This window comes from Microtus ochrogaster, chromosome 7 (assembly GCF_000317375.1).
Source record: "Microtus ochrogaster isolate Prairie Vole_2 chromosome 7, MicOch1.0, whole genome shotgun sequence".
Taxonomy (NCBI): domain Eukaryota; kingdom Metazoa; phylum Chordata; class Mammalia; order Rodentia; family Cricetidae; genus Microtus; species Microtus ochrogaster.
Window position 1 is genome coordinate 27,875,001 of NC_022014.1, and position 25,725 is coordinate 27,900,725.

The 25,725-nt window shown below is 39.7% G+C and overlaps 1 protein-coding gene across 2 annotated transcripts in view; it reads right to left on the reverse strand.

The window, feature by feature from the left end:
* Rabep1 (rabaptin, RAB GTPase binding effector protein 1) overlaps nucleotides 1–25,725 on the reverse strand; it is a 94,739-nt gene that overhangs the window by 44,777 nt on the left and 24,237 nt on the right. For both annotated transcript variants that reach the window (XM_013347302.2, XM_005349649.3), the window contains exons 2-6: nucleotides 22,674–22,802; nucleotides 15,691–15,894; nucleotides 13,721–13,881; nucleotides 9,309–9,428; nucleotides 1,662–1,797 (exon numbers count right to left, since the gene is read on the reverse strand). In XM_013347302.2, the coding sequence (XP_013202756.1) occupies nucleotides 1,662–1,797; nucleotides 9,309–9,428; nucleotides 13,721–13,881; nucleotides 15,691–15,894; nucleotides 22,674–22,802 (750 nt within the window). The remainder of the gene's footprint in view (nucleotides 1–1,661; nucleotides 1,798–9,308; nucleotides 9,429–13,720; nucleotides 13,882–15,690; nucleotides 15,895–22,673; nucleotides 22,803–25,725) is intronic.

The window sequence follows — 25,725 nt, forward strand, 5'->3', positions numbered from 1 at the left end:
TGGTCTACAAGAGCTAGTGGCAGGACAGGTTCCAAAGCCACAGAGAAACCCTGTCTCGAAAAAACCAAAAAAAAAAAAAAAAAAAAAAAGAGTGCTTACCTCCTTTTTCAAAAAGTTTTAACTTTATTTTCGCTATCCCCTAACTGAATTTCATTATTTCCTTCTATTGTACTATTGTGAAATGTAGGCAACAAACAAACCACAGGAGTATAACTATACCCACAACCAACACTAACAGAATTTCAACTGTTTTCATATTTCAGTATAGTTGCCACAGAAGTCTTCTGGGAGTGTGGGGGAATGGGTCTCTATCCTGGCTGGATTCCAACTTGATAGGTGGCAACTAAAGATGACTTTGAACTTCTGGCTCTCCTGCCTCTAGGTCCAAACAGAACACAAGTGTGTGGCGCCAATCTCAGCCTTTATTCACTTACACTCATTGTGACCTCAGAATTGCAGTGGCTACACATGCTGCTCTATCTTGTTACCCAATATGTCGAGGAAACAGCGATTTAAACACTCTGTACCCCAAGTATTCGATTTTATACTTTTTTTTTCTCTTGGGTTGTTTTGGAGTGATTTGTTTGCTTTTCATTTTATTTTTTTAGGCTTTTTTTTTAGAGAGAGAGAGAGAGAGAGAGAGAGAGAGGCCCACAATTTGAAAGAGAACAGACTTATGAAAGGTTCATTTGGAGGAAGAAATGGAAGGGAGAAATGATGTAATATATTATGATCTCAAAAAATGACTTTTGAAAGTATTTTATTTTTACTTTCAATTATGCATATATGAGGGGGGTATGGTTATATGCACACAAGCACAGGTACCTGCTGAGGTCTGAGGAGGGCACTGGATATCCCAGAGTAGCCATTAGTATCATATGTAATTGTGAGCTGCCCACCAATTCTCTGCGAGATGTTCTCTGTAAGACCAGCAGGGCTCGCTGGGCGGTTGTGGAGCATTCCTTTAATCCCAGCAAAGACAGGTGGATTTCTGTGAGTTTGAGGCCAACCTGGTCTACAAAGTGAGTTCCAGGACAGCCAGGGCTACACAGTGAGACCCTGTCTGGGAGGCAGGGAGGTGCTGTTAACTGCTGACCCAGCTCCCAATCCATGGTTTCTGTTTTGTTTCATTTCGTTTGTTTGTTTGTTTTTGCATTCTTTTTCTTTTTGGGGGACAGGGTCTCACTCTAACCCAGGCTGGTCTCAAACTCATGATGATTCCTCTGTTTCAGTTCTCAAGTGTTGGGATTATAGGTATAAACCTCCAGGCACAAGCCCAGCTGCTTTTTAAATAATACAGTGTTCACTTTATATCACACTGCTACTTCAATAGTGAAATCAAAACTGTCCCTTAGAAAGCAGGATGAGGCCTCTCTACCCAACTCTCACTTTTGCTAATTTACTTCCCTCCACAAAATGTCTTCACCACACCTTTCTGCCCAGAGCTCATGCCTGTGACATTATTCCTGTAGTCGAGGTGGAAGAAGAGGCTAACAATCCAAATTCCCTCACAGCTTTCAACTGACTCTAAAGCTTAAATTGAATCACTAGCATGCTGCATTGGTTGCTTGGGATTTGTTGCTGTTACTAATCAATATGAATATTACCTACATGGTTCTCTTGGAATAAAGTAAAAATATACACAACATATATTTATTTACCTTCATGCAATTCTTTCCTCAATTTCTCAGCATCTTCCTGTAGAACAGATTTCTGAGTGTTCAAAACAGCTACATACATCTCCAGATCGGTCCTACAAGACTTCTCAGCCTCCAGATAATGGTTCAGTTCCTTAACCTGGAAGAAGTGTAAAGCTCAACTTTACAACCCTAGTAGGAATAGCAAATAGAGTAAATATCAGTGGTTGTATTTTAAACTTTAGAATATGATACAAATTTAGAAAATAATGGAATTAACAGATGCTAGCCATAATTCTCTTAGGTAAATATATAATTAAAATTATATGCAATGATTTTATAGCATATTTTTTAAAAAGGTACTCCTAATTTGTATTTCCAGAGCAATGCATGCATATGCTTATTTGTTCTCCTTTTCAGCAACACACGGATATGATTTGCTGTTATGTGTTCATGCAAACATGGGCACATTTAGGTCCAAGTGCACATACAGGCATGGGTGCAAAAAGGCACATATGTCTGTAAACCATACAACTACAGGTGTCATTTCTCAGGGTTTTTGAAATAGGGTCTGTCCCTCACCTGGAACTTACCTAGTAGGTTAGGGTGGCTATCTAGCAGTCCTCAAACATCTGTCTGCCTCCACCTATCTCATGCTATGATTACAAGCACTACCATCACACCCATTTCCCCCTTTGGTTCCAGGGATTGAAGTCTACCCATTACCTCTCCCCTGCCCCTCCCCCAACCTTTTAGGCAAGATATAAATGGCGTTAATATTTCGAGGCCAGCTTGGTCTACAGAGCTAATTCCAGGGCAGCTAGGGCTGTTATACAGAGAAACCGTCCTGAAAAAACAAATGAATCAATGAACAAATGAATGAAGAGCACAATATTCTTATAACTTTAAAAAAAGGATCTGTTTGTTTATTTATTATGTATACATTTTCTGCTTGCATGTATGTCTGAAGGCCAGAAGAAGACACCAGATCTCATTACAGATGGCTGTGAGCCACCATGTGGTTGCTGGGAATTGAACTTAGGACCTCTGGAAAAGCAGCCAGGGCTCTCAACCTCTGAGCCATCTCTCCAGCCCCTCTTTTAACTTTTGATTTCTGATGAGTTGATTCCAAATGCCTTATATTTATAAAAATGACTAATTTTTATCAATACATATACCCATAGAAGCTAAAGATTTTAGGACATCAAGATGGCTCAGCAGTTAAAGGTGCCTACCACCAAGACTAACGGCCCAAGTTTGATCCAGAAAACCCACATGGTAGAAGGAAAGACCCAACTGCCACAAATTGTCCTCTGATCGATCTTCACATGTGCATCATGACAGCTGAAAGTTTTTCAAAAGAGAGTAAGTCATGATGTAAAAATTACTAGTCTCATATCACACAAATTTGAAGGCAAGTGCAGAAAAAAATTAAATCTTGTCTTTTTTATAATGTATTTCTTGTTGTAATACTCAGACTGAAACAATACAGTCTAAATAACTAAAACAGACACAACCAAAATAAAATTCACTATTACTAAAAAAAAAATGCAGAATAAAAATATCACTCGTTTTATCTTGCTATGTAAACTGTCTATTCTAAAATCAGTTATTTATGGGTAACTTTTAGTTTTTTTTTCAAATGGTTACACCTAGTTTCAAATTCAAGGTCTTTTTCATGAACTATCCTACTTTTTCAGGTTTAAAATAGCCAGCTCAGCCGGGCAGTGGTGGCGCGCGCCTGTAATCCCAGCACTTGGGAGGCAGAGGTAGGTGGATCTCTGTGAGTTCGAGTCCAGCCTAGTCTACAAAGAGAGTTCCAGGACAGGCTCCAAAGCTACAGAGAAACCCTGTCTCAAAAAACCAAAAAAAATAAAATAAAATAAATAAAATAAAATAGCCAGCTCAATGGACAGTGGAGCACACACCTTTAATCCCAAAACTCAAGAGGCAGAGGCAGACAGTCAGGGCTACACAGAGAAACACTGTCTCGAAAAAACAAACAGAAGTAAATTAATAAGCCCGGTCACCTGATCTCAGTGATCTTTACCCCTAGATCTTATGTAAGTGAGAGACTAAAATGGTCATTACTGCAGTTTAGTGCTTTGCTGGAAGCTGACAATCAACCAGCATGGCAAAGTGTTGAGTGTCACAAGGCATTTTTTTCAACACCTGTTACTAGGTGACAGTAACATAGACAATTTGGCCGCTATAACAAGGATGGTTTATAACCAGACTCTACTACATATTACTTCTAAGAATAAACTCTTCTTTGAATTAAAAAAAAATGAATTTCTAATACCTGAAAGTTATTACTAACTCTAGGAGGGTGCTAAAGTCTCAGCAAAGCATGTGAGTACCCTTGAATTCTACATTCCCTAACAACTCAAATCAAAACCATATAGAGGGACAGGCATATGGTGCACACTTTTAATCCCCCACTCTCGAAGCAGAGGCAGGTGGACCTCTAAGTTCTTGGCCAATCTGGTCTACATAGCAAGTTCCAGGACAGCCTGGGCTACAAGTGGTATCCTGTCTCAAGCGAGCACACAGAGTCAGATACACGTGCACGCACGAAGCCGCTGTGGTTATTCATGCCTGTATTCCCAGCACTTAGGAGGCTGAAACAGGAGAACTGCTTCAAGTCCCAAGTTACCCTGGGCTGCACTGTAAGACACACACCCTCACACGCACATACATACCCCTCAAAAAATTAAAAAAATAATAAAAAAAAATCACACAAATGGACAATTATAACGTTCCAAGCAACAAAGACAAGGTGAGGACAAACTGCTGACAGTACCTTTCCAAAAAAAGCAGATGGTGTCAGGAGAAAGAAGAAGGACTTAGGAGAGCTTTGCTAATTTTGGATAGTAACTTTGTCAGGCATGACTTACACATTTTCTTCTCACAGTGTATAACTTCTCTTTTCAACTTTTTAGATTGGCTTTTAACAGGAAAACTTATAATATAGTCAAATTTGTTAATGCTTCTTCCAGAGTCAGTATTTTATCTTATTTTTAAAAACAAGGGCAGAGTTGCACATGACTGTAATCCTGACATCTCAAGAAAAAGCAGGAGGATGCTGAGTTTGAGGCCAGCCTGAGCTACACAGTGAGAAAGACCTTGTCTCAAAAACCTATGAGGAGAGAGGGAGGGAGGGAGGGAGGGAGAGAGGGAGGGAAGGAGGGAGGGAGGAAGGGAGGGAAGGAGGGAGGGATTTAAAAGATGGGGGTGGTACTCCACTGCTAGAATTACAGATGTGCACTGCTAATCTTTTTCCTGTTCTGGCTCTCTCTATGTTGATTTGCATCATCTTGGACCAACACAAAGTAAACAAAACCATCTAAACAAAATTATTGAACATAGTTCCTCACATCGTGTTCCCATTATCAATGTTAAGACTGCTACACACACAGCCAGGCGGTGGTGGTGCATGCTTTTAATTCCAGAACTAGCTCTTGTTTAGAACAGGCTGGCCTTGAACTCGCAGGGATTCACCTGCCTCTGCCTCTAGAGTGCTGGGATTAAAGGCACGTGCCACCACCACCCGGCTGATTCCGGCTGATACACCGTATTTCAATTGTGAGAATTTGTGTCTATTTTGGCTGTTACCTAAGGCTTTTTTGTATCATCTTTCTATGTTATTTGATTTACCAGTCACATAAGAGAACCTTCTTTTCTAGTCATTGACAGTGTCTGTAAAATATATGGTTATCACTCTGGACAAACATGGCCCCAACACCGACTATGTGTGATGTCTACTGGGAAGAGGAAGCAGAATAAAGACTGGTTTTGACTCAGGCTGAGGCTATAGTTCAGTTGGTAGAGGGCCTTCCTAGCATGCAGAAGATCTTAGGTCAGATCTCCAGCACCACATAAACAGAACATGGTGGCGCTTGTCTAAAATCCTAGCAACTGGGAGGTAGTCAGGAGGATCGAATTTCAAGACCATCCTCAGCTACAAAGCAAGTCTTAGGCCTTTCTGAGCTGTGAGAGCATGACAACCACCAACTGAATCCCTACATCCTAGAAAAAACTCTAGGGACGTACTGGTAAACGCAGTACTGTGGGGATTTGGAGCTAGGAAGTTTACCGGCACTTGCCGGCCACCAGCCTAGCTCCAGGTTCAAGTGAGGGACCTTATCTCAAAGGAACAAAGAACAAAGGACAGAGTGATAGAACAAGACACTGCACACCAAACAAACTGGTAACATTACATTCGTACATACACCACATACCAAAAAAAAAAAAAAAAAAAAAAAAGATTTTGGGCTCTAGCTTTTGTAATTACTATTTTAGCTTTTCTATTTTATCTTGAGGAAATTTTGATTAATTACCTATATAATAATTTGTTTTGTTTTACAAAAAGGCCTCACTAGTTCATGCTGACCTTGACAGTCTGATCCTTCTACCACCACTGTTTCCCAAATTCTCAGATTACTAGCATTTACTATGACCAGCAGAATTTTTTTCAAATGTACTGGTATGACACTATTTATAGTATCTACTATTTTTATACCAGTAGTCATGCTCCACTTCATTTCTGATTTCAGTTTTTTTTCATTTTTCTGTACAAATTTCTCTACCTTTTCATACTAACATTCTCCTTGGTTCTTTTTGTTTTGTTTTGTTTTTTTGTTTTTTTTGTTTTTTTGTTTTTCGAGACAGGGTTTCTCTGTGGTTTTGGAGCTCTCCTTGGTTCTTTAACCTCCCTATTCCCTTCCACTTATTTTTCGATTTTTACTGTTTTGATTTTCCCCTCAGAGTATAATGTTAAATACTTATATGTGTTGGTTGCCTATCAGAACTAGATGACAAGACCCCACTGCTGAAGACACTACATGCTTTGGTTATAGATTTATAAAGAAATCAAGATAGGCCTAAGCTCAAAGCTTACTTCTTACTGGCTAGCTTTCAGAATACTAGAAGTTGCTATGTAGGTTGATGGAAGAAAATTGTCACCAACAGTCTCACTCACTCAGTTGCAGACTCTGAGTGCAATGTAATCAACCAGACAAGGGAAATGTACCCATGGCTGGAAGGTCATAGGCCTTAGTGGAGAATTTGTTTGGCTAAGTGGACATAATGTGATTGTCAAATTGCCTTCTAGATATTTATGTTTATTCTCTAGAACAGTGCTGCTGTTTGCTTCTTTTTGTAACAGGTAGTAGTGCATAAAGTTATAACTGGGCAAAGTACTGCAAGTAAGCTGTTGTTGAATACCTCCCTTCCAAGGCCAGAGCGAGTGGTGGAGTATGGGGAAACACTGTTTTCAGGGCAGGAAATGGCTGCTGCAGAAGCAGCTGTGACTACCTGCACAAGACTGAACCCATCACCATTCTGTCGTGAAGGCCACTCCTCCCTGAGGATTTATACAGTTAGTTAGTAGTTCCTGGCAGAGGAAAAGACATTTTCCCTAGTGGTGCAGCCACTAGTAAGCAGCCCCTATTTCTGGAAGTATCCCTAATTAAACTCATTGACTCACAACAACAAAAACACATAGAATATTTACACCACCCTAAGTATTTTGTAATTTCTTTTTCCGTCAGCTTTTCCCCCATCTCTAGATATTTTATTTAAAAAACATGTGATCAGAGTATTAGGTCCATAATAACATTAATTCTGTGAAATCTGATACTTTATGACCTTATTTTAAAAAGTTAAGATACAGAAGGAAAAGATAAATATATCATAATGTTAAAATAAACCATAATGTATCTGAAAATAATACTTTTTCCCATGCATAACCCAAAGCATTTATATGTTCTAATTTGAGTATGGCTCATAACACCCTTTGTAAGAGTTTTTTTTTTTCTTGTTTTTGTTGTTTTGTTTTTCAAAACAGGGTTTCAGGCTGGCCTGAAACTCAGCGATCCATCTATTTTTAGCTTATCCACATCTATTTTTCTTCTTTTTGGACCCTGCCTCTCTTACTATTCTAATTTTACAGTTGAAAAACCAAAGAATATGGCCAGGTAGTGGTGGTGCATACCTTTAATCCCAGCACTCAGAGACAGAGGCAGGTGGATCTCTGTGAGTTCAAGGCCAGCCTGGTCTACAGATTGAGTGCCAGGGCAGCCAAAGCTACACAGAGAAACTCTGTCTCAGAAAACAAACAAACAAACAAAAAAGGAAAATAAAGATAAGAAATTTTACTAAGTTATCCAGGCTACTAAATGCTGAGTTTTTGACTATTGAATAGTTATTATCTCTTTATCTCTACTCTTCTTTTGTTGCAATTCTTTTCTGTGTATGTACCTGCATAATTCATGTACACCATGTATATGCTAGTGCCACAGACAGCAGAAGAGGGCGTCAGATCCCCAGAAACTGGGATTACGGATGGCTGTGAGTAGCCACGTGGGCGTTGGAGCTAACCCTGGGGTCCTCTGCAGGAGTAGTAAGCACTTTTAACAGATGAGCCATCTCTCTAGCACTAATCTCTACGTTTCCCCCTTTACCTATTTTATGTTATACTTGCTTATATCAGTTTTACTTTAGTACTGAATATTAAATCCAGGCCCTCAACCATACTAGACAAATGCCAACAGTGTACCACTCAACTGCACCTCTACTCTCTCACTTTCTTTCATACCAAAGAATTTTCTTAGAGGTAGACCCTTGCCTAGCATATGTCAATAAGGCCCTAGGTTCAATCTCCAGCACTAAAATCAGACATAAAAAATTTAACACCTCGTTGTTTCCACTTTTGTTTTTCTTTGGTGTGGCTTTTTAAAGGCAGCATCCATCCCATGTAATATAAACTGGCCTCAAACTCATTATGGAGCTGAAAGTGACCTTGAACGTAATGCCCTCTTGCCTCTACATCCCAAAGGGTTCCTATTATGGGACGTCAGTCACCATACCCAGCTTATGCAGGGCTGAGATCAAAGTCTAGGCCTTAAGCATGCTGGAGAGGCACTGTCCCCAAGAAGCCACACCCCAGCCCTGCTGTCTACATGGTCAACAGAGCTGCATCCTGTCTAAAAGATCTCCTAGAACTACAGCAAGGAAACACAGTCAACTGTAAACAGCTTCTTCTACTAGCTAAGAAAACAAAGGCTAGAAATGTAGCTCAGATGGGTCTGAAGTCCAAAGCCGTATAAAATACGCGCATGAACAGCAAGTTCAAGGCCAGCCTGGGTTACATGAAACCCTGTCTTACAAAAATAAACCAATAAAGATGACCTGTTAAAAGAAAAAAGAGGGGGCTGGAGAGATGGATCAGTGGTTAAGAGCATTGCCTGTTCTTCCAAAGGTCCTGAGTTCAATTCCCGGCAACCACATGGTGGCTCACAACCATCTGTAATGGGGTCTGGTGCCCTCTTCTGGCCTACAGACATACACACAGACAGACTATTGTATACATAATAAATAAATAAATAAATATTTTAAAAAAAAGAAAGAAAAAAGAAAGTTGAAGTTGAGTCTGACTTGGATAAGCGGGTGACTGAACACAAGTCTTCATTTGTGACTAGGCAGCATCACTGAGGGTTTAAATAACCTAAGGCCAAACTACCACAGAGCTGGTTTGTTTTCATTTTGGTTTTGAATTTTAAACAGAAGCAAGATCCTTGAGATGCTGGACGCAGTCATTTCCCACCACTACTTAAGTGATTCTAATTTTGCTCCTGGCATCAGAGCAGATGGAAAACAGCATTTCACAACCTTTGAGGCCTCCAGCTCTTTAATCTTCTCTTCAGCTTCTGTCAGTTTATCTTTCAGAGCTGCAATTTCCTTCTCCATGGGCATCACGACAGAGCGGAGCTTCTCAGCATCTTCTTGGGCCTATGATTACAAGGAATTAAATGTAACAACTTACTGCTTGCTTTTCTAAGAAACTCTAGTCCACCTATTTGCTAAAAATTAGATGCAATAATTATACCACACACTTTATTAGCATCCATAAAATTGAATACCAACTCCCATTTTATTCAACTCTTTTTCTTTGGATTTTTATTAGCATATATTCATTATATTTACAAAATGAAAGGCTTCAAAATACACGTCATTCCAGTTTGTCATGCATTTGAACATATTAATACCACCACCATCCTAGTTTCACTCTCCTTACTCATTTGTCTTTCTCCTTTGCCCAAATAGCTCCTCCATGTCTTTTATGAAACACATACACACACCCTAGATTCCATATGTGAGACAGAGTGATATTTGTCTCTCTGAGTATAGCTTATTTTGTTTAATAAGATGATATATGGCCCTAGGTTTCTGCAAATAACATATGTGTTCTTTAAGCAGAATAAAGCTTGCCAACTGTGTGGGCTAGGGATATAACGAAGTGTTTAAGAGCATGTACTGCTCTCGCAGAGGGCCCACCTCCAGTTCCTAGCACCCACGTTAGGTAGCTGTGCGGGCCTACTGATCGGAGTTCAAACTCCAGAAACCACAGTGGAGAGAACTGACTCCCTAAAGTTGTTCTCTGACCTCCATATGCATATCTGAATACATACTCCACATCATGCACATTACAGTAATAATAAAAAGAGAAGACCACTAAAATAAAAATAAAGTTGAGAAGCTGCTCTAGCCAAGCCAAGCTTACAACTGCATGACTGCATGACCAAATGCAGTGTGATTTGTTGGATGAAAGTCTCAAACAGGAAGGATAAAAGGATATGGGGGACACTGGCTAAAAACTAACACAATTTGAATACAAAGAACAAACCTCTGTTAATAACAGTGAGCTGGTATTCATTTGTTAACTCTAACAAGTGCAACATACTACATGGTAAAATGCTAGAAAACTGAGCATGGCATATACTAAAACAATACAATATTCATAAATTTTTATACTTAAAAAAAAAACTCCCTAAAAGTAATAGTTGAGTTGGCTGGTGGTGGTGTACACCTTTAATCCCAGCATCCAGGAGACAGAATAGTTGAGTTGGCTGGTGGTGGTCCACGCCTTTAATCCCAGCACTCAGGAGACAGAAGCAGGTGGATCTCCGTGATTTGAAGCCATCCTGGTCTACAGAGAAAGTTACAATACAATCAGGGTGGTTACACAGAGAAACTCTGTCTTTAAAAAAGAAAAAAACTAGGGGCTGGAGAGATGGCTCAGAGGTTAAAAGCATGTATTGCTCTTGTAGATGGCCCAAGTTTGTTTGATTCGCAGTACCCACATCAAGCAGCTCACACCACCCATAACTCCAGTCTAGCTCCAGGAAATCTGATACTTCAGGATTCTGAGGGCCTGAATTCATATGTATGTACCCCACAGAGACACATATACAAACAGTAAAAATTAAGGAAGCACAAGAAGGGCCTAGGAGATGACTCAGTCCGTAGAGTGCTCACTGCACAAACATGAGGGCCTGAGTTGGGAACCATGAAGAAAGCCAAAGGCAGCTGCATGCACCTGTAATGCCAGCACTGGAAGTAGAAGCAGGAGGAGTTAGGAGTCCACTGGTCAGTCAGTCTAGCCTAACTAGGGATCTCCAAGTTCAAAGACCTTGTCTCAGAAAGTAAGGTAACTAATGTGGTGGCGCATGCTTTTATTCCCAGCATTTGGGAGGCAGATCTCTAAGTTTCAAAGCCAATCTCATCTATATAGAGAGTTCCAGGGATGTAGACCAGCCTGGGATGTAGAGACCCTGTCTCAAAAAAAGGAAGAAAAATAAAAGTAGATGGAGGAAAGGGAAGGGAACTAGGAGCTGGAAATAAACAGACCAAGATATATTGTACACATGTATGAGACTGTCAAAGACTAAATAAAATACAACTCTTAAAAAAAAAAAAAACAGTAAGATATAATGGTGCAATAGTAGCATAAATGTTCTGGGAGCAACCAACTACCTCACCCCACCCCCGGTTGGATTTAAGGCCCACTGCATTTAAGATGGAGCCTACACCTGACACAACTGAAGTAACCTGGGACTACACAGATCATGGGGAAATTTTACTACTATTATTCTGCTAAAGGAACACAACCATAAAAAAAACTCCTAATGACATGTTGCTATACCCATGAACAAAGCGTCACTCAACCCTCCTAAGAAAAGCTTCTTTCAGTACATGATTATTAACAGAGAGACAGACCCACAAGTGGACAATGTGCAGAAAGTGAGCCACTTTGAAGCACTCAGACCTAAATGGGATGTCGCAATCAAACCCCTCCCCCTCAAGACTCAGGGAAGTATGCAGGAAGATTGTAAGAGCAAGAAGTGGTGGTTGACTCCAAGGAAACAGCACCTTCTACACACAACAGGGCTGATACACATATGAATGCACAGAGACTGTGGCAGTCAGTACACACAAGACCTACATGGGTTCAGATAAGACAAAATCCCAGCAGAAAGAAGGGGGACACAAAGTCCCACCCCTAACCAAGATGCTATGTGCAAATGAGAGTTTATGTTAGCATAAATGTCAGCAATGGAGTGTCACTGGGTATATCAATCACATTTTAGGGCAAGTCTCATGACCAGCAGTAGGTCAACATAAAACAAACTTCTTAGCTTTTTGTGTGTTTTGGTTTTGGTTTGGCATGTTTTGATTTTCCTTTTTTTGGTTTCTGCTTTGTTTTTGAGAGAGAGAAGAAAGAACATGAAGATGGGTAAAGAGGAGGGTAAGGAGGATCTAGGAGGAGTTGGAGGAAGAAAAATATGATCAAAACATATGGCATGAAAGAAATTTTAATTTAAAAGATTAAAAAAAAAAAAACAGAGGTAAAACATCAGAGAAAGTCACCTGACATACACCTCTAGCATCAGATGTGGACACACACACACACACAAATAAATTTTATAAAAATAAAATTTGTCAGATAGTGATGGCACACACTTTTAATCCCAGCACTTGGGAGGTGGAGGCAGGCAGATAGATCTCTCTGAGTTCAAGGCCAGCCTGGTCTACAGAACAAGTACCAAGACAGGCTACAAAGCTACACAGAGAAACTGTCTTAAAACAACAACAAGAGAAAAAAAATTAGATAAAATTTTTTAAAATGACAAAATATAGTGATTGTGGAAATGATAAATACACATTTATAAGCCGGGCAGTGCTGGTGCACGCCTTTAATCCCAGCACTTGGGAGGCAGAGGCAGGTGGATCTCTGTGAGTTCGAGACCAGCCTGGTCTACAAGAGCTAGTTCCAGGACAGCCTCTAAAGCTAGAGAGAAACCCGGTCTCAAAATAAAAAAGTATATATATATATATATATATATATATATATATATACACACACAGACACACACAGACACACACACACACACACACACACATATTTATATAAAGAATGGAACAAGGACTGGTAGCCAAAGATTATTATTAGCCATTTTAAAAGAAAATTTAATTTTTAATTGTTTTATGTTTTTAGATATACATATGAATTATACATTCATAAAATAAGATTTAAGGGCTATAATGTTCTCAATGAAGGTCAGTGAGTTGGTTCAACATGGGCTCCTCCCATTGAGCCTCAAGACTGGAGTCAGTATTTACATGGCAGAAAATGCATGGTATTGCTCAGGCATAATACATGTAGCATTTGTCACACAGAAACCAAGGTATGCTAAAAAAAAATAAAATAAAATAACAAGTCTTCCAAAATGTGTAGACACAGTATCAAACACCATCTCCATCCAACAGGAATACACTGGGCATCTATGATACCACCCTATGCTTCTCGTACACACAAATAAAGACTACAACCTCGTGGAGTTAACATTCAAGCGAACAGAAAAAAGCAGTAAACACAAACAGTAAAAGATGAACTCTGTTTTATGAGGAAACATGCTGAAAAAAAAAAAAAAAAAAAGCTAAAGCAGAGTTCAGAAATCTGGAGAGTCTAGAAACATGCAGGAAGAGGCAAGTAGGATGCCATCTTCAGTAAGAAAGGTAAAGAAGAGCTCACGAAGCAATGACATCTCATCAAAGATCTGAAGATGGTCAGGCAGGCAGTCACAGGTACTGAGGAGGGCAAGGGGAAGTGCTGTTTAGTCCATAAGTAACTCCTCAACACAAAGAAAGTACAGCGTTCAACTTCCAGTTCTGCAGCAATACTTTTAAACACTTTGCTTTGAGACTCAGGTAATTCTGTAAGTGAATGTATTCCTGCATACCTTTTTCATTTCATTTTCTAAATTTTCTTCCTCTTGACCTTCAGACAACCTTCTTCTCAAATCAGCTATTTCCCGCTCTGCAGTTTCTCGATACTGTGCCCACTGTGCTCGCTCCTGTTCCAGCCTCAGATGAAACTGATGCTCATAGTCACGAACTGTCTCTATAAAACATCACACATTCCATCCATGTCTAAGCATCATGGAGCAATATCCAGAACACTGAAATTGTTTAAGCTATGTAAAGAGCTTGAGATAAATTATTTGGAAATAAAAAATTCTAGTTCTTATTATGAATTGAAATAAGAAAGGTTCAAAGTAGAGCTTTCAACTTCCATCTAAGACCCACTCCCAAATCCATGTTCTCTGGCACTATTCTGAGGATCCCAACACAAATACAACATTTCATTACAACCAAATGAATGTGCAAGGAATAAATACTATTTCTGGGATATTTCACTAACGCCTAAGATTCTAAACTGAGACAAATTCTATAGTCTTTACAAAATAACTTCAGATGTTTAATACAGTCTTGAAACACCACCTGTCAGTCACTACTGGTAGCCCATCAAATTTTACTCCTTTTTTAAAAGATTTTATTTATTTTTATTTTACATATATGTTTGAGTGTCGCCTGCCTGTACATACTGCACTATGTACATACCTGTTGCCTGCAGAGGTCAGAAAAGGATGTCAGAGCCCCTGGAATTGCAGTTATAGACAGTTTTGAGCCACTCTGTGGGTGCTAGGAAATGAACCCAGATCCTCTACATGAGTAATAAGTGCTCTTAATCACTGAACCATCTCTCCAGCCCTTTATACGAACAAGACTGAGCTTTGGGAATTTACAGTACTCAATAAAAACCCTCCACTTTCTGGCTGGGTAAATAGCTTAGTGAGATCACTTGCCTCACATGCGAATGGCTCTAGATTTGATTTGATCCCACAGCATAAAACTAAATACACAGACTTACATACATGTTTCAATTTCCCTTAGTTAAAGCTGACCACATACTTGGTCAACAAACTGTGAAGAAGAAATAGCAAGAAGATTTCTAGAAGAAAATGACTTATCTAATGTAGACTGGAGGAGGTATAACCATTTCTCAGCCATGAAGCAAAGATGAAATTTTAAAAAACATGGTAACTATACAGAAGCAGACAGACAGAAAAGTTAGGGATATAGGTGGAGTCCCAGAACTATTATGACCACCCCTAGCTTACCTAGAAATGACTTGATTCCTATGAGAAAAAGGAACCCCTGTACAGATAAACCAGTACAGCCAGGCTTATTACATAAAACTGGAATAACCCTTAGTGACAGCTACAGACTCAGAAGCGGAGGTACCCTTAATTGCATCCTCTCAAAGAACACTATGTAAAAACTGGGATACAAATGCAAAGCCTCCACCCCAGGGACAGGTCAGCGGCCATTAGCTCACATTTGCAAATACTAATTATTCCAGGATCCCAAAGATTAGGGTAACACCTTGTTTCATTTTGTCATCATTTTCAACAATGAAGGAAGGAATGAGGCATTTGTGTGGGAAGGAAAAAGGCTACACACACTATTTCACTTCCTTAGACTCAGGCTGGCATTTCGTAAGGTCCAGCTTAGCTTTAAGGACATTCTTGTCCATTAAACAAAGATTTCACATACAAAGATACATTATACTTAAAAATTGAGACAAATAAAAATCCAGATTTAAACCCTGCTTTAAATCTTACGAGTAACTACAACATTCATTTAATACATTATCTCTCAACACCCACTGTACGCCCTCACTATGAGATCTGCTGAAGACACTGGTGATGGACCCATCACGATACCTCTGGCTTCCCTTTCATCTGACATCTTGAAGATGACACTACATAAGCCACAAATGAACACAAAATGTACTTTAAGGTCATTTGAAAATGGAGTCAAGCATCAGAATTTGTTGATCTTACAAAGTCTAAAACCTGATCTTTACCTTTCATTACAGCCTGAAGTGAAGCAACCTCTTCTCTCCACTGCCTTTTAACTTCATCTATAGCTTCTTGTTTAGTATTCTCAGAGACTGTGGCAATTGCCTTGATATTCTCCATCTCTGCCTGAGCCTCCCATAGCTGTGTCCGAAGGTGACCCAGATCATCCTGTGCAGCTTGCAATACTGCATTTTGCCTCTTCAGATCCTCTGGGGGAAAAGTAAAAGATTTTCCATTAATGTGTAGTTCACTTTATCAGACTCAGAAGAAATGAAGAAACTAGATTTTAAAATGCTAACACAGATTATGAAGGTATTTAAACAGAAAGTGTAGTGGGTTTCAAAAATATGTACAAAGTGAGTTCCAGGACAGTCAGAGCAATTACACAGAAACCCTGTCTCGAAAAACCAAAATTAATTAATCAATTGAACTAACAACACACTGGAGAAGGTCACAGCTTTGCGCTATATTTAGGCTTTTACCACCCACTAAATGGGCATAATCAAAAGCTTTTTAAATTTCTTTTTATGTGTATGTGAGTTTTAACTATACATGTATCTGTGTATCACACATGTGTCTGGTGCCCTGGGATGTCAGGAGAGTGCATCTGATTCCAAAGACTGTAGTTAGACAGTTGTGAACTGGCATGTAGGTGCTAGGAACTGAACACAGGTCCTCTGGAAGAACAGCCAGGGCTCTTAAGCACTGAGCCATCTCTTTAGCCCCAATAATCAAATTCCTTAACTACTCTGGTGTAAGTGTCCACATCTACAAACTAGAAGTTAAAGATGGCCACTTCCAGAGCTGTTGAAGTACAGTAACTTTCAAAGAGTAAGTCTTCAAGACATACTGAATGGAAGAAAGCCAGACTGCATAGTAATTAGAATTGATAGAACTATGACTATTCTCACTGACAGTGGTGGCGCACGCCTTTGATCCCAGCACTCGGGAGGCAGAGGCGGGCAGATCTCTGTGAGTTAAGGCTAGCCTAGTCTACAAGAGCTACAGAGAAACCCTGCCTTGAAAAACCAAAAACAGAACAAAACAAAAACACCATGACTACTTTCTTTTTTTTTTAATAATTATAAATGATTTTTTATTATATATACAACATTCCTTCCATGTATGCTTGCATGCCAGAAGAGGGCACCAGACCTCATTACAGATGGCTGTGAGCCACCATGTGGTTGCTGGGAATTGAACTCAGGACCTCTGGAAGAGCAGTCAGTGCTCTTAACCTCTGAGCCATCTCTCCAGCCCCATGACTACTTTCTTAATCACTCTTTATAATCTCTTAAATAGTAAGTCAATACATGTACGCTACATGCCGTAAGCTTAGATAGAACATATATTTGGTCATGACTTAAAAAAGATGTGTGGAGTCAGGAATGCAGTTTATTGGTATAGCACTTGCCTCGCCTATACAAGGTCCTGGGTTTGGGTCCCTAAATACTTCAAAGAAAACAAGAATAAGCTTAGTATCCCTCTAAAGAGATGTGTCTATTTTCTCTTACTGCCAACTTTCACTATTCTCTCCTTTAAAAAAAAATGGCTACAAACTCTCAATCCTTCTGCCTCAGCCTCCTTAGAAACAGAATCTCAGGAGCACAGCACCATAGTTTGCTTATCTGTTTCTAAGGCAGTTTACTGATTTAGGAAGAGCACTGTGATAGTTAACCTTCACTTCGATTAGATGATGAGTCACCTAGGAAGAAACCCTTTGTCCTGTTAAACTGAACTGAACTAAACTGAGAGGTTCAACAGAATATGAAGGGTCAACTTGAGTATGGATTCTGGTCTAAATAAAAAAAGTAAGTAAGCCAAGAGTCAGCGTTTACTTGGCCCTGCTTTCCTGACTGCAGACCCAATGTGAGCATGCCTTCTCTGACATGAGACTACTGTATCTCCTTCAACCATGTCAGGTATTTTGTCAAAACAAGAAAGCTAATACAGAACAGTTATATCAAAAGTGGGTAGGCTGCTGTGAGAGCCCTGACCACATGGTTCACAGGTGTTTAAAACTGGCACATAGCAGGAAAAGGGAAGAACTTTTAAGTTACAGAGTAGGGAAGCCTCAGAATGCTGTAACCAGAGTCAACTGGTTCATTCTGATGGGCATGTGGGAAAACAGAATCCAACAGAAAGGCAGATTATGTACCCACTCATAAATGGATAATAGCTATAAACAAAGCACATTGAGCCTATAGCTCATGATCCTAGAGAAGCTAAGTAATAAAGTGAACCCAAAAGAAACCATATAGAGACCCACCTGGGAATTGGAAACAGACAGATCACCTGACAAAATTGGGAGCATGGGGGTGGAGGGATAAGGGAAGGAAGAACGGGAAGAGGAGGAGAGGAGACGGGGAGTTGAGGAGAACTTGAGGGAATGGGATGGTCAATATGGAAGAAGGACAGAGATGAGAGCAAGGAAAGAGATATCTTGATTGAGGGAGACATTATAGGGTTAGCAGAAACCTGGCTCTAGAGAAATTCCCAGGAATCCACAAGGATGACCCCAGCTAAGACCCTAAGCAATAGAGGAGAGTGGGCCCAATCTTGACTTGCCCTGTAGTCAGACTGATGATTATCTTTTTTAAAAAAGATTTATTTATTAATTATGTATAGAGTTTTCCCTGCATGTATGCTGCAGATCTCATTACAGATGGTTATGAGCCACCATATGGTTGCTGGGAATTGAACTCAGGACCTCTGGAAGAACAGTCAGCACTCTTAACCTCTGAGCCATCTCTCCAGCCCCTGATGATTATCTTATGTATCACCATAGAACTTTTATTCAACAACAGATAGAAACAGAGGCAGAGACTTACATCGGAGCACTGGACCGAGCTCCCAAGGTCCAGTTAAAGAGTAGAAGGAATGAGAATATGAGCAAAGAGATCAAGACCATGATGGGTTCATCCACTGAAACAGTTTACCTGAGCTAATGGGAGCTCACCAACTCCAACTGGACTGGGAAGGAACAAGCATAGGACCAAACTAGTCCCTCTGAATATGGTTGACAGTTGCATGGCTGGAACTGGATTTATCTCTATTGCATGTACTGGCTTTTTGGGATTCTATTCTCTTTGGCTCATCTGGAGCCTCAGAGAACAGGGGCTCATGAACACTCCGAACTGAGATTTCTAAAGCATAAACACTGCTGCAGTGCTAAGCACTGACTGAAGTTGGCTAAAGGAAGAAGGCACAGTAAGAATACCTTTTCAAAGTTTAGTAGAAAGTCAACAAAGATTTCTGAAATTTTGTAATATTCCCAACTGAAGTCAGCTTGAAAAAAACTGCACCCTAAGACAAAAACTGGCAGCAAAAGAAGCTAAAAAGCCGCCTTATCGTCTCTTTTATAAGTAGTTTTATAAGTAGTTGACTGTTTGCGTCAACAACTCAGTGATACTCCAAATAAATGAAGCTCAGTAAGTACAGTAGCAGCAAAACCGTCCCTTCCAGGGGAAAAGCAGTATTTGGAATTCTGAGTCGCCTTGACCTATTTTGCTGAGAGACAAAGACTGCTGAGCACACCGCCACCACACTGCACACTGTTTATGCCTGTGATGATCATAAGGACGGCCTCCATAGTAGGTGTGATAATATAAGCTGGTACTTGAAAAAAAGTTTCAAATTTGATTTTTATTATGATATGGGTAAGTGTCCAAGATAAAAACCAAGTAATCAACACTGATGTCTTAGATATCACATATGTTGCCTTTAGGAAAGTTACCAAGAAAGTATTATAGAATTCCTTTTTGTGGTTTCAAAACAAGGTTTTTCTGTGTAGCCCTGGATGTCCTGGAACTTGCTCTTGTAGACCAGCCTCGAAGAGATCCGCTTGCCTCTGCCTCCCAAGTGCTGGAATCAAAGGTGTGCGCCACCACCACTCTGTACCCCCAACCACCTCATACCTCCACTCTATCTCCAGTTTAGAGCAAGTATTTTTAACTAAACCATATCAAAGCTGTTTAATTCATATATAAAACTGATAACACATCAGACGTGAGAGGCTATGGGCCAGTGAGATGGTTCAGTGGGTAAGAGCACCTGCTGTTCATGCCCGATGACCTAAATTTGATCCTAAAACCTGAGAAATGGTAGAAGCAGAGACTTAACTTCACGAAGGTGTCCTCTGACCTTTGTATGCATGCACTAGCACATGCACCCATTCCCACACATAATAAAAGAGAAAACCTAAGAGCTTTATTTGAAAAAAAAAGGGGGTAATAGAAAACAAATTAAACAATCTTTCAAAACTAACTTCAAATTATTGAATAAAAAAAACCTAGGACACAGGTTCAATCTCCAGCATCCACAGGAAAGCTCACAGTTGTCTGTTAACACCAGTTCCAGGGGATCCTATATCCTCTTCTGAGCTCCATGGTCACTAGACATACATAGTACACAGACATATATGCAGGCAAAGCACCCATACACGTAAAAATAAATAAACAGATAAGTAAATAAATAAATAAATTTTAAGGTTTTTTTTAAAAGGCCAGGTGGTCGTAGTGATGCACACCTTTAATCCCAGCACTCAGGAGGCAAAGGCAGGTGGATCTCTGTGAGCTCAAGGCTAGCCTGGTCTATAAAACAATTTCTGGGACAGCTAGGGCTATAACACAGAGAAATCCTGTCTCAACAAACAAAAATCAGGGCTAGAAAGATGGCTCAGTAGTTAAGAACACAGACTGTTCTTCCAGAGGACCTGGTTTCAATTCCCAGCACCCACATGGCAGTTCACAACTGTCTGTAATTCCAAGATCTGGAATACATGCAAGCAAAATATCAATGCACATAAAATGAAAAATAAATTTAAAAAACCATGAAGAATCTGTAGAGGATGACCAATATACTGAGGAAGGAGATGGCATAACCCACAACCATACTCAATTTGAACTTAGCATCAGAGAAATACCAGAAAGATCATATGTGTGTATGTGTGTGTGTGCACGCATGCATTAAATATATTTCCAGGTCATCTTGACAACACATCATTGCTCAGAGTCTACCTTAGAGACTAAGATACCTCAAGAATAGAATGCTTGCCTAGAATGTACATGGCTCCACATCTGATCTCCTGTACAGCAAGGAAAAAGGAGGGTACTCGTTGACAGAGGTTGCTGTCCTGCCCAGTCCCGAAGCTGTTCAGTCCCAAAGAAATGCACAGAGGCCTACATTAATTATAAACTGGTTGGCCTATTAGCTCAGGCTTCTTATTAACTAATTTTTACATCTTACAGTAACCCATAATTCTTGTCTGTGTGTTAGCCACATTGCTTGGTACCTTTTATCAGCAAGGCATTCTCATCTTGCTTCCTCTGTGTCTGGGTGACGACTGCAGACTGAGCCTTTCCTCTTCCTGGAATTCTCCTGTTCTGGCTGCCCCACTTATACTTCCTGCCTGGCTACTGGTCAATCAGCATTTTATTAAAATACAAGCGACAAAACTTTACAGAGTACAAGACCATTGTCCCACAGCAGGTACTTAACAAATTTTCATGAGCATATGTAAAAGAACCAGAGAGCAGGAACACATCAACTTGGCAGAGTATTTACTTGGCATGCAGAAGATCCTGGGTTCAATACCCAACACCACTTAAACACAGTAATCACTGCACATCTGTAACCCCAGTACTTGAGAATAGAGGCAGGAGGGTCAGGAAGTGTCTAAGGCCAGCCTGAGCTACATGAAACCCTAACCTGAAGCAAAGGATGGAAAAGGCAAGGGGAAAGGAAAGTGGGAAAGGGAAGAAGGGAAATAAAAGGAAGGGGAGGAAGAGAGGAGCCGAAGAAAATGAAAAGAAGGGGAGGGAGGAAATGAGGAGTACTGGGTTAAAAGAATGTGCCACCACACCTAGTTGCAAGCATAGTTTTGTTATAGAACTCTGACAAAATTATTTTTTAAAAGTCTTTCAAGCCCAAGATGTTACTTAGGAGTTTAAGATATAGCCTAGCATGCATGAAGCCTGGGTTCAAACTCGAGTACCAATCTAATGACCTGGCACTCAGGAGGTAAAAGTAGGAAAATCAGAACTTCAGGGTCACCCTCAGTTATGTTACTAGTTCAAGGCCAGTCTGGGACACACAGGACTCTATCTCAACCAAAAATTTTCAATTACAAGATACAAAAGACACTGCTTTAGACTAGTGACTCTCATAATGTGCTACCTAAACCACTAATAACAACATCCCCAAGTAACTTGTTAAAAGTGCAAATTATGGGATCCTAGAGTCCTAGTAAATCACAAACTCTGAAGCTGAATCACCTTGGAATCTTGTTAAAACACCAACCATCCGACCCCCAGACCCACATCCCAGTTTCTGACTCAGCAAATGTGAGCCATGACCCAAATATGTGCACTCCTAAGAAGTTTCCCAGGTAAGCCTAATGCTACTGCAGCTGTTCTAGAATGACACCATGGAAACCATCTTTCTACTGCTTCTAGGCCAACAGCTAAAATCTAAACACCTCCCCTGACCCTCCTAAAACAGATCCCACCAGAGATATTTTACTTAAACACTCATCTTTAACAACTGATAACACAATGACTCTACATGTTTTTCTCACCTTCAATTCAATCAGCCTAAAGGACCACATGAATTTTGCTCCCATTGTATGCCCAGCATCTAAATGCAATGTATTCCACAAAGCAAGTACTCAACAGTGAAATGTCAGTTTCAACAAAGCATAGCCAGGGACTACAGTGTTAAGAGCAGCCAACTACAACTAAATACCACCAATGTCAAAAAACAAACAAATCTTAATGATGCATTTTCCAATTGTTCCCCAACTATACTGAGAACCCTAGTTCCAAAAAGCATTATTTTTATTATTTCACACACACACACACACACACACACACACACACACACGGTTTATTCAATCACACACACACAAAAAAAACCCAGTGTACTATCAGAAACTTAACATTTAAGACAGATTTGGCAAGGGAGTTGGGAAAGAGACTGTTGAACTTACCCTCTTTAGCCAAATATAGCTCCTTAAATTTTGCTCTCTTTTGATTAAATTCTTGCTCAAGCTGCTGCTGTGCACGTAAAAATTCTGCATTAATTTTTTCCAATTCTGCTACCCGTTGCTGAAGAGAAACTGGAAAAAGAAATACTAGTTAACAATAATAAATTTGAAGCCTGCTGGTCGTGGCACACACCTTTAATCCCAGCACTCGGGAGGCTGAGGCAGGCGGATCTCTGTGAGTTCGAGACCAGCCTGGTCTACAAGAGCTACAGGCTCCAAAACCACAGAGAAACCCTGTCTTGAAAAAAATCAAAAAAAAATAATAATAATAAATTTGTTTACATATAAGTTTTAAGAACAAACTAGCAGTTAAATACTGTTAGATACATATGGAACTAGGAGGGAAGCTGAAATCCATTATATTCCAGGAAACTAATTTTTTTAAGAAGCCAGACACTTCTATTAGACTGTGATACACATACTGTGAATGAGTCATATAAAATGAAACAGAATCACAGAGAACAAAGCCAATTTCAGTATAGGAGCTCCCAATGCTCTTTAAAACACTGACAGAATGTTAATCCATGGTTGGAATTGTTAAATATTGACTTAGTTAAACTACTTATCCCAAAGCTAACCCCACTGTCAATGTTGCTACTTCCTGTTTCTTTGTGATGAGCAAAATTTAATGTGCTTCCTGGCTAGGAAAGCCACAACTGGAACTATTCTTCCAGTTCCAGAAGACCCATTACATTACATTACATGGAAACTGTTACCATATGGAAAGGACAAAACCTGTGGTTCTGTGTCACAACCCCAATACTGGCAGATCATCTGATTTCAGATAAGTGTTGGCTACAGTCTGGCAAAGTGTAGACATATTCCTTACAAAGGGGCTCAAGATTTGGGTCTCAACTGTCTATTCTGGTCAAGGTAAGGGCTGTTTTGGTCAAAACACAAAGCCTTGACTCAGCCTTAAGGCAATCAATATAATCCCTTCAGGAGATATTTATCAGCATTAGCCAACTACTATCCAGTCTACTGTACACCACCACAAACCCTGGTGATCTGCCTATCTCTGAGCCACTCCTTACCCTCAAGCCACAGATCAATTCACAACCAATTTTATAATACAGATAGAAAACACTAAAAAAGTATACCAATGGTTAGAACTATAGCTCATTTCCTTCATATTCTTTTCAAAGTACTCTGAAATAAGGATATATTTCTCTAGTAAATTCTAAACTAAACCTTGTATTAGTTTAGTCCCACACCCCTAGGCTAGCGTCACTATTGATAGTTTTAGTACAAATGGAAGAGGAAAAGACGCTTTGAGCTCCATGTTACTAAAGGTTCACCACAGTTAGACAATGACACCCGACCATCTGAGAACTTTCTTTTCTTTTCTTTCTTTCTTTCTTTTCTTTCTTTTTTTTTTTTTTGAGAAAAAGGAGGTGGTAGAATATATCAAAAGGCAGCCATGTAGAATATATGAAGGGTAACTTTGGAAAGAAGTAATCATCTAAAATCATAAGGAAATTTAGTCCCTGAGTTCCTTATTTCTGCTAGTACTTATTGTTAAATCCTAATGGTTAAATTAATAGCTTTCCCACATAACACTAAAATTCTGACACTTCTGACTACTACAAAGATAAACAAGGCCTCTGAAAATGAAGGAAACATAACATATCCATACTTCAAAATATATTTTTAAAAATACTATGTAATGCAGCAATTTAAAATACATGAAAAGAGAAAGAAGACCCTTCACTCACACTTTTTCCTACATCCTATCCCACCCATAGCTTCATCAAACCACCAACATGCACAAAGGTTCATGCTATTCACCGTTATAGTTATAAATAAAACTAATGAATCAACAAAATAAAAAAAAAAAAAAACCTTAAAATTACAGCCGAAGCCTGGCATGGTGGTTTGTACCTGTAAGTCCAGCACCTGAGAGTCTGAAGAAGGAGGGTTACCATGAGTTTGAAGCTAGCCTGGACTACAGAGTGAGACACTTAAATTATTTTTAAAAATATGTTTTTCAGCAAAACCTTGTACTTTCACTAGTCCCTACCTCACCCTGGCTCTGACCCATACAGTTCAAATTCAAGTCCACACCCACAAATCTGACTGGCTCTCTCCACTCTTTAAGAAAGATTGCAATTCCAGGATCCTTGAGGGTGTACCAATAACTCCCTTATTTTCATCCTGTTCTTGTATAACTTTCAAAAGAATCTATCTCAGGTGCTCCAAGCATATTGCATTTTTACAAAACAGAAAAGCCAAAATAACTGCTTTTCACAAGCATGCTTTTACTGTCACACCTAGGAAAGTCAATTTACCCCAAACAGACAAAAGTTTACAAATAAGTGTATCATAATGTATTAGCAGACAACAATGAAATCAAACTGAAATGTTCATCAAATGGAAGTGCTATACTATTTTTCTAACATGGTGACTAAATAGTTCACTGTGATTAGAATATAGTTCAAAAAGTAATTAACATGGAACATAGGGAAAAATGACAAATGTTAGCTATCATTTTAAAACTAAAAGTATTTAATGGGTAAAGGAATACAGAGATGGCCAGGCAGGGGTTGTTGCTGCTCTGTGAGCCCGCCGGGCGGGGGGAACCCCCATATTTTAAGAGTAACAGGGGTGGTACACGCCTTTGATCTCAGCACTCAGGAGGCAGAGGCAGGCAAATCTCTGAGTTCAGGACATCCAGGAATACACAGAGAAATCCTGTCTCAAAACCCATACCACCCCAAAAAGAAAAAAAAATACAGAGATCAAGTTACTCTGTAGCCACTAAAAGTTACTTCTGACCTGATAATTCTTACTAAGTTTCATGCTTACTGACATCCAGGTCAAAACCCTCCCTGCTATACACAAACTAGTGTTACCACCACCTTCCAATGTAAGACTTTAAGACAATCCTGAAGCCATTTTTGACAATTCTGAATCCTCTCAGCCTGTGCCATAGTGCTTCCCCTCCTCCCCTGGGAACCAAGGACCTAACAGCTACACTCGCACGTACTCAGTTCCT